This window comes from Balearica regulorum, chromosome 1 (assembly GCF_011004875.1).
Source record: "Balearica regulorum gibbericeps isolate bBalReg1 chromosome 1, bBalReg1.pri, whole genome shotgun sequence".
Taxonomy (NCBI): domain Eukaryota; kingdom Metazoa; phylum Chordata; class Aves; order Gruiformes; family Gruidae; genus Balearica; species Balearica regulorum.
In genome coordinates this window covers 218,723,294-218,732,605 of record NC_046184.1, presented here as the reverse complement: position 1 = coordinate 218,732,605, position 9,312 = coordinate 218,723,294, and the positions used below count along the sequence as shown (strand labels likewise).

Sequence of the window (9,312 nt, the reverse complement as noted above, 5' to 3'; positions counted from 1 at the left end):
ATAAAAGAGATAGCGGAACAAGTGAGCAGAGATGAGAAACTTGCAGCGCTTCAGGTTTTCGTCAAGAGTAACTCCTTGGTGATGGGACGCGCATGCAATGAAGGTACTCTGCCACACAGGGCTCTCCGGCCAAGCACAGGAAGGTAGAGCAGGATACTGGCAGGACTAGACAGGCAATGTCAAATGGGAAGAAAAGCGTGTGGTTATAACCATGAGGATGATTAGCACATACCCAGGGCAAATATCAAGGGATGGAGGCTCTCCATCTCTGGATGCCCACAAACAATTTCTTCCAAGAAAGTGTGCTTTAGTGAATCCCATGTTACTGGGCTCCAGAGAGGAAAAAAATGGGTGTAACTCCACTGTTTGTGATGGGACAGCTTTCTGCATTCTGGTTTGGCCTTCAGTCTCATGGATGGATGAGTGTGGAGGAGGGGTAGTACTGTTTTAATTGTACCTTCCTTGACTGCAGCTAGCAGCTAGAGGCTGTCAATGATGCTTGTGTCCCCATAGTGTCAGGCGACAGCTTGGAGCATCACTCTTCTTGCTGCAGTTTCTCTCAACCCTGTTTCACCATGGACATGTTGTCTAGGTGCAGCTTCTGCATGACTCAAAGTGACAACAGGCTGGAACTTGTGTGACCTGGACCCCTACGCCCAGTCCTCTCTCTGAGCAGGGCGTAGGGAGGGAGGGCGAGTCCCTCATGAAGGGAAGTCCCTCATGAAGTTCCTCATGCACTGCTCATGAAGGCTGGGCAAGGACCAAAGAGCCTGGGGTCATTATGCCCCACTTCTTCCCACTGATAGCAGCAATCGTGGCTGGAAGCCATGACAGGGCAGGACACCATGGTGCCAGCCGTTAGACAGACAAGCATATGGCAAAAACTAGAGGTAAATCAGAGGGTCTGGAAGGGGAAGCAGGAGAGAAGGTGGCCCCACAAGAGCAATAGGACAGCCAGGACTCTCCAGTGATGTGTCCTCTGGAAAGCACTGACCACAGCATCGGTTTAAAAGCCTGACTGCAGATAACAGGTTCTGACACTTTCCCCAAAATACATACAACAAAGTTGTTTGACACTTGAAAACTACAGTGTGCATGGTTTTATGATAAAACTGATGGCAGCAAAATCCCAACCTTTCTGTCATTGTTACAGGGAAAAAACATCGGGAACAAAGATGTGGCTTGGCCCACCTGAGCCATGTCAACCACCAACCGATCCAACACCAATTCTTTGCCTTTTCTTCTGACAGGCATCCCTGGCCTGGAAGATCTCCACATGTGGATTTCCATCCCATTCTGCTTTACATACATCATGACCTTGCTGGGAAATAGCATGGTCCTTCTCACTGTGAGGCTGGACAAAAGCCTCCATGAGCCTATGTACTATTTCATTTCCATGTTGGCTGTCATCGACCTCATCTTCTCAACTGCTGTAGTTCCCAAAATGCTGGGTGTATTCTGGTTAGATTCAAGAGAGATTGGTTTTGAGACCTGCTTCATCCAGATGTTCTTCATCCACACATTCACTGCAGTGGAGTCAGGGGTGCTCCTGGCAATGTCCTTTGACCGGTATATAGCCATCTGCAACCCCCTGAGATACAGTACCATCCTCACAAGCTCAAGGATCATCCAGATAGGTCTGCTGTCGCTGGCCAGGGGAACTGGTGTCATGACACCTTTAATGTGCCTCCTCACCAGTTTACCATACTGCAAAACCAGAGTCATCCCTCACTCCTACTGTGAGCACATGGCCGTGGTGGAGCTGGCCTGTGCCGACCCATCTGTCAGCGATCTCTACAGCCTCATCGTGGCAACACTATTGGTGGGGACAGACTCCATCTTCATCACCTTCTCCTATGGTATGATCCTCAGGTCTGTGATGAGGTTTCCATCCCAAGAGGCACGTCTCAAGGCCCTCAGGACCTGCGGGTCCCACATTTCCATCATCCTGCTGTTTTACATAGGTGGCCTACTCTCCATGTACCTGCAGATGTTCTCTTTCGGCTTGGCACCTCACGTCCAAGTCCTGGTGGCTGATTTCTATTTGACGGTCCCTCCCATGCTCAACCCCCTCATTTATGGCATAAAGATGAAGCAGATCCAGGGAGGGATCTTCAAACTGTTGGGTCAGTTGGCAAGACTCAGTATCTCACAAGCTGATAAAGACAGGTCAGATGCTGAGAGAGGGAGGCACCGCCAGAAAATAATTTATCCCATCCTAGAATAGGTGTGAAGTTAAGTGCAATGAATGATCCCCTAGAAATGTCCATCTCTCTCCGGTGACTTGAAAGGCAACCTAGATCAGATGCCTACTGCTGACATGGCAATAGCTTATTCACATGAAACCAGTGGGCCAGTTCTGATGGGTGCTGGGCAACCATCTCTTTGGCCAATGCAGTCATGTTTTCCAAGATATCACATGGAAACATTACTTGGTGGTACCTCTCTAATCACTGGCAGCTTTTCAGCCCTTGTGGCACATTGTTGAGGTGTCCCACAGACTGACGTGCATCAGCCAGAGAGGACAGTGCAGCCCACCAAGCACCAGCGAGGCGATACCACAGCACTCCGTGCCTCAGGTCCCTTGTGGAGGGGAGGAGAGGATGCTCTGACCCCCTCCTTGCACAAGGGATGGGAATGGCTCCCTTCTGCATCTCCTCCACTTGTCCATGCAGATATCTGCTCTCCACTTTTAATCAGGAGTAAGGCCAGTGTATCTGAGAAACGTCATGGCTGCCAGGCCATTAAAGAGACAAGTCTGCTTTAATCAAAGGCAATGGTTAGACATTCACTGTGGCAGTCAGCCATCACCTCCCACACCACTTTGTGCATCTCCGCTGTAAAGCCTGACTGGGACCATATGCACGTCGATGCAGAGGCAACATGGTAAGGTCCTGAGTTCTTCTACAGGTGTTTGCAAGTCCAGCAAAGCCAATGCAAGGAACCATGAGCCCACCCAAGCATCAGCGCTGCAGGAATCAGCTGGAAAGGAGGAACCCAGGATGGGGGTGGTGCTCTGCGTAGAAGGAATTGCTGCTGTGTACACTGACCTCAGAAAATCACTCAGAAATCTAAAGCGAAGGCTCTTTCCTATTGCTGACATAACCTATGGTTACAGGTGCCAGGAGTGATCACAGATCACTCTAGGAGAAAGAGTTACTTCATAATTCTGCAAAGAGTGAATGCGGATTTATCACCCCCTCTGGAGAGAGGGTGGTCTACTCAAGAAGTGAGGAAAATAAAATGTTTCCTGTAAAATGTGATGCATACATCCATCTTTGCTCCTTTCCTTCCTCCTTTTCTAGATCATCCAAATCTCTCTCAAAACCAACATAAACCATCAGAATCCCACTGATGCATCAGCTGGCAAACTTGCATATTAATCTTGGCTATGAAAATTTAGGTTAGACATGTTAAAAAAAACCCCAAACATCTACCAGGAAGGTGTTTAGCACTTGAACAGGTTGCTTGGGAAGGAGGCAATCCACCACTGGAGAACCGTAGATGAGTCTCTTGGTGATCCTGCTGCAGGGCAGGAGAAAGGGCCAGGAGACCTCCCCAAGCCCTCTGGCATTGGGTATTGGCAGGGATTAGATAAACCCACAGGGAGTTAATGTTTAGTGTGAGATTGAAACCAGGAGCATTTTGCTGCATAGAAAAGGACACAGCATTGGGTGCTCCCAGCTTGCATTAAAAATCTTCTTCCATATAAGTTCTTACAAACTCTGGTTGTGTTTCTCATCACTTCCTCAGTCAGCGAGGCAAATGGAGGGTTTATCACCGCTCAGGACCAGCACCGCTGTCAGCGATGATGTTGTGCAACATGCTCCCTGCTATCAATGCCTTAAGAGATGTTTCTGTCTTCATAGAACATGGCCAGAGATGAGTGCATGACTCTGGACAGGGGGACTCTGAGAGAGCAAAGGACTAAAAATACAATGCGAGTTTTTCTGTCTCTGCTTCCTGTTCTCTGCATCAAGAACATCTACAACATGGTTTTTCCACAAATAAAAATTTAAAATCTCAGAACCTGAGTTCCAACAGAAAAAACACATGAGGTCCCAGCCTGGCACCTCTCACCCCTCCATACGCAGAAATGCCCAAGTGGTGTGCGTGATGGCAAACTTTACCCCTGTGCCCGGCCATGCACCATTGCCAGTGCTCACCTGAGCCACCAAAATATCTAAAAGGAAAAAAATCTCCACATAGGATTGTAGAATCAGAGAATCATTTAGGTCAGACAATACCTTTTAGATCACCGAGTCCAACATTACCCCAGCACTGCCAAGCCCACCACTAAACCATGTCCTCAAGCACCACATCTACATGTCTTTTAAATACCCCCAGGGATGGGGACTCCACCACTTCCCTGGGCAGCCTTTTCCAGTGCTCGACAACCCTTGCGGTGAAGAAATTTCTCCTAATATCCAACCTAAACCTCCCCTGGCACAACTTGAGGCCCTTTCCTCTTGTCCTAACTGTATTATGAGCTTGGTCCAGAGCCACTGGCATGGGGCATCACTGGACAACCTGGCTCCAGCCCCTTGGCACCCTCCCTTTGGGTATCTATATACATTAATAAGATCCCCCTGAGCCTGCTCTGCTCCAGGCTGAACAATCTCAGGTCTCTGAGGCTTTCCTCATAGCAGAGATGCTCCAGACTCTGCAACATCTTCGTGGCCCTTGGCTGGACTCTCTCCAGTATACCAATGTCTCCCATACTGGGGAGCCCAGCACTGGACCCACCACTCCAGCTGTGGCCTCCCCAGTGCTGAGGAGAGGGGCAGGGTCACCTCCCTCAACCTGCTGGCAATGCTTCTCTTAATGCAGCCCATGATACCATTCACCTTCCTGGCTTATGGTCAGCTTGGTGCCCACCAGTACCCCCAGGACCTTCTCTGCCAAGCCGCTTTCCAGCCACGTGCCCCGGCCTGTGCTGGTGCCTGGCCTTGTTCCTCCCCAGGGGCCGGACTTTGCCCTTGTGGAACTTCATGAGGTGCCATTTCTCCAGCCCACCCAGGTCCCTCTGGACACCAGCACACCCATCGGGTGAACCAGCCACTCCTCCATGTACTTTGTAAGTACAAGCATGGAAAGGTTGGTCCTGGCTGAGCAGGCGATGATCGTCAGCGGTGATCAGGATGTGTCCCCCATACCCGTGATTTTGCTGAGAAAACTCCCACCAACTTGGCCGTGAGCAGAATTGGGTTTGTGAAGCGAGGGACCTGCTCTCTGCCCACTGCAGACGTAAAATCAGCGATAAAACAGCACTGCTGGTGCAAGTCCCAACTAGTTATGGGGTCCTGGCTGTTGGGGAGTTTGGGGGACAGCATTTGTCTTGGCACCGTGCAAAGAGCCCCATTTGCTAACGAAGCAGATGCTTTGGTCTGCCCTCGCACGGGGGGCATGGGGCGGCTCGGTGTAGGGGTGCCCAAGGGATGGGCTGAATCCATCCCAGGCACCGGTGGCCAAGGCCACCCCACTGCACCCGGGGCTGCGCCCCAGCCGAGCCCTGCGGGGTCCCCTCTGCAAACAGCCCCCGAGCAGCCCCCGCACCGAGCTGCGATAAGCAGGGGGCTCGGGGTGTCCCTGTTGCCAGAGCTCAGCCTGTGACACCGAGCTGCTCCCAGCGTGCGATTTTCCTGTTCCCGGCTGGGGCAGCTCCCCCAGACCCAGGTTTGTCCATCGAGGGCCCAAGGAAAGAGGCGCTTTCCCCTGTTTACCTGCAGAGTAGCCATGAGCAGCAAGAGATAGATGCATCAGGGCTGAGTAATTAGCCTCAGGACACTTCCAGCTATAAGCCATAGCTCACTTGCTAATTTTTAATCTCTCCTTCGGGTGAAGCGTCCAAAGAAAACACCAGTTTAACCCTGTGAGTGCTGGGCAGGGGTAGGTGCCCACTGGCAGGGCTGTTTGGAGGTGAGCGGGGGGGGCACAGAGACCTGCGCTGCCCACCGGCCCCTGCAAAGGCCGGTGGGTTTGGGCAGCGATACCCAGCCCCAGCCGTGCGTGGAGGTGTCTGCAGGATGGCATGAAAGAGCTGGACGAGCGTGCACATGGACAAGAAGGCTCTTGATGCAAGCAAATGAAAAGCTTTTAGCCCTTACTGCCCCTTGCAAGCGTGGGACCCCAGGCTGAGCGCAGACCCCAGCTCCCACCATTCTCCTTGCCCGTTCACCTCCTGCCTGCACCATCCCAGAGCCTGCACCATCCCTGCCCACCATAGCCCATGCCCCAGGCCACTCTCATAATGAATTTATATTTTAATCCCAGCCAAATTAACACTCTACAGCAGCATTTCCTTACACGGCTGTAGCATACAACCCTTCTTGGGATCTGCAGCACGAAAGGTCCCTTTTCGAAACACCACCTGAACTCTAATTCCCAGCAGTGGGTGCTGGAGGTGCCACTGGAACCAGTTTTCTATTTTACCATGGCGTTTTCAGCCCCTAAAATGTCCCAGCCCTGGGGCCGGGTTTGGGAGAGGGTGGCTCTGATTTTTACAGACCTCTGAAAAGTTTGGCTTTGGTTGATGGTTTTCGTACCAGGCAGCTGCCCCGTGGACCCAGGGGAGCTGCACAAAGTCTGCAGCCGCCCCGAGCGCAGGGCACTGGAGCAACCCCCCCAGCACCAGGAGGGGACTTGGGGGTCCCCATGGGACACCCCGGGAGAATCCCTTCCTGGCCATAGTGAGCACCGGGGGACAGCGAGGCGCAGCTGCCCAAACACCTCCCTCTGCAAAGGGGACAGACGGCCAGGGGGACAGAGAGGTCCCAGTGCCACCAGTGCCCCCGTGCAGGGCTGGGGGGGGCGTTGGGAAGGAGGTAATTACTGCGGGGCGGGGGGAAGTCTGGAAAGAGGGACTGGGGTCCTGCAGTCAGGTCTCTCCCCGCAGTGCGATGACCGAGGGGACGTGGAGATGGTCACCCCACCCCAGTGCCACCAGCTTGGGCTCCAGCCAAGAAACTGATGCAAAATCCCCAGAGAAGCATCATTGTTTGCAAACCTGCTAATTGGCCCCTCAGCAGCCAGCCGGGGAGGCTGGGGGCCGCAACAGCCTGGCCACAGCAATCAATCCTCCTGTGGCCCTGTGCTGTAATTACCATCCAGCTCGTTAGCGCTAATTGGACTACTCCCAGGAAGGGAGCCTGATGGAAAAAAACAACAAACTTCAATTGTTTTTAACTTTATTTGAAAGCTCAGAAAAGAAAATAAGTCAGAAAGCCCAAGACATCTTGGAGGGATGCTCCTGCCTGGTGTCACAGGCCACACAGCCCAAAATCTCTGCCCAGGGCAAGGGGATGGGGCACGAGTCTCCTGCTGAGGCGAACGGCTCGTGCCCTTCTGCAGGCAGGATCAGGCCCAGTCCCTGGGGTGTCCGCAGCGCTGTGCCCGGCTGCCCCTGCGTCAGCTCCAGTGTCATCAGGAGCTGGTTGAAGGCCAGGTCCCAGCAGAAGGCAAGCTGTGGAGCCGGCCGGGGTGGGCTTCTTCAGGGCCATGGAGGCAGCAGCAGAAGCTGAGCACCTTGGTGACAGGTCCCTGGGCCACCGGTTCCTCCTGCTCCCATCCCAGCCGGGGGACTGGGACAAGCCCCAGCAGGTCTGGGCAGGTGAGGGGTGGCCAAGAGGACGGGACCCGTTTGGCAGTGGTCAGGGAGAGAGTCCAGATTGCGAAATACCCCCCCTTCTCCTGCATCCCCCTGTGCGGGCACAACGACAGAGCCAGATACGCTGGGAATGGGGGTCCTGTGTACGCCTAGAGCATTTTATCCTGGGGGAAACAGAGGGGCGAGACTGGAGGATGGTCTGGGCCTGTGGACGGCCCCGGGGGGGCTGCAGGGAGCTGCTGGGCTGAGCCCCCGGCACAGCACACACAGGGCGGTTTGCAGGAGCCACCAGTGACCTTCCCCAAACCACCCCATCGTGCCGCACCGGGCTGAGCCCACCCGAGCCGTGCGACTCCAGGCGCTGCCTGGCCAGGAGGGGGATTTGTTGGTGAACCCGTTTGGCAATGGGCAGTATAAGAGATGTGTGCATCCTCCCGGTCCCAGCCGGCCCCCGGCAGGTCCTACACATCCAGCTCGCGGCTCCTGGAGTGAAATGGGACCTGCGGGGTGTCGGAGCCACCAGCACTGCTGGGATGGTGCCTGAAGCCCCTTCCACGCTCGGATGGTGGACCTCACAGAGGGACATCACACACATCCCTAACACGACGTCAGACAGGTGGGCGGGGGTCCCACCCTGACACCGAGCCCTCCTCAACCCCACAGGGGGGCTGCGCAAAGCCGAGCTCCTGGGGGAGATTTCTCCCTGACCTGAGATTTGCACAACTGGACTGTGAGCTGGGAGGATGGTGGCAGCCGGAGCACGTGCCCTGCCCTGGGGCTGCAGGGGCAGCGAGAGGAGAGGTGCCCAAATCCTCCAGCTCTGGCCCGGTGGGTCAGCGAGGGCCATGGGTGCAGTTTCGGGTGCAGAGGGGTGCGTGCATCCGGGTGATGCCCCGTACATCTCCAGCACCAATCTGGTAAACCGTGGCCCTTCCAAGCTGCCGGCACCTCTGCAAGGGTGGCAATTGCCCTGCTAGCTAGTGAGCACAGAGCCCAGGGAGGGCAGCCCTCCCCTGCTGCTGCTGCTCGCACTGCCAGGCTATCTAGGAAGAGGAAAAAAAATAAATGAAAGCTACTCCAAACCTCCTCCCTCTGCTCTGCGGGAGCAGCAAGCAGGCGGCCGGGCTGCCCTGGGGACACCGCTGTGACACCGGGCACGGCACCGAGCGTGGAGCGCGGGAGGCACCTCCTGGCCAGAAGGCAGCACTGCCTCCTCCTGCCACCTCCTGCCTGCACTGCCACATCCTGCCTGCACTGCCACATCCTCCCTGCCACCTCCCTGCAATGCCACCTCCCCTCTGCGACCTCCTCCTTGCCACCTCCTGCCACCTCCTTGTATTGCCACCACCTGCCTGCAATCCTCTCTGTCACCTCCCTGCACTGCCACCACCTCCCTGCCACCCCCCTGACCCTGCCACCATCCCAGTTCTTGCCAGAGCTGCCGGTGCTGTGCACGTCCAGTGCCCAAACCCCCCGCCCTGGCCGTCCAGGCAGGCAGGAGGGCTGTGCCACCTTTCCCAGGAGCGTGCAGCCCTGGCTCTGGTTTGGGACAGCAGCTGAAAAATGGGATCCTGTTTGTCCAGGAGCTTTTAAACACTCTAATGGTAATTTTAGTTTGGTCCCCCCCAGCCCTGGTCCAGGTGTGGGTGCAGGGGCTGCAGTGGGGAGCGAAGGCTGGGTGCCATGGGCAGGGACAGGCAGGCAGG

At 55.0% G+C, this 9,312-nt stretch overlaps 1 protein-coding gene across 1 annotated transcript; it reads left to right on the top strand.

Annotated features, from left to right (window-relative positions):
* The first annotated feature begins 1,198 nt into the window (after positions 1-1,198).
* Positions 1,199-2,227, top strand: LOC104639000 (olfactory receptor 52K2). The gene has a single exon (XM_010306959.2). It carries the CDS (start codon positions 1,199-1,201, stop codon positions 2,225-2,227), a length of 1,029 nt encoding a protein of 342 aa, XP_010305261.2.
* The last annotated feature ends 7,085 nt before the right edge of the window (positions 2,228-9,312 follow it).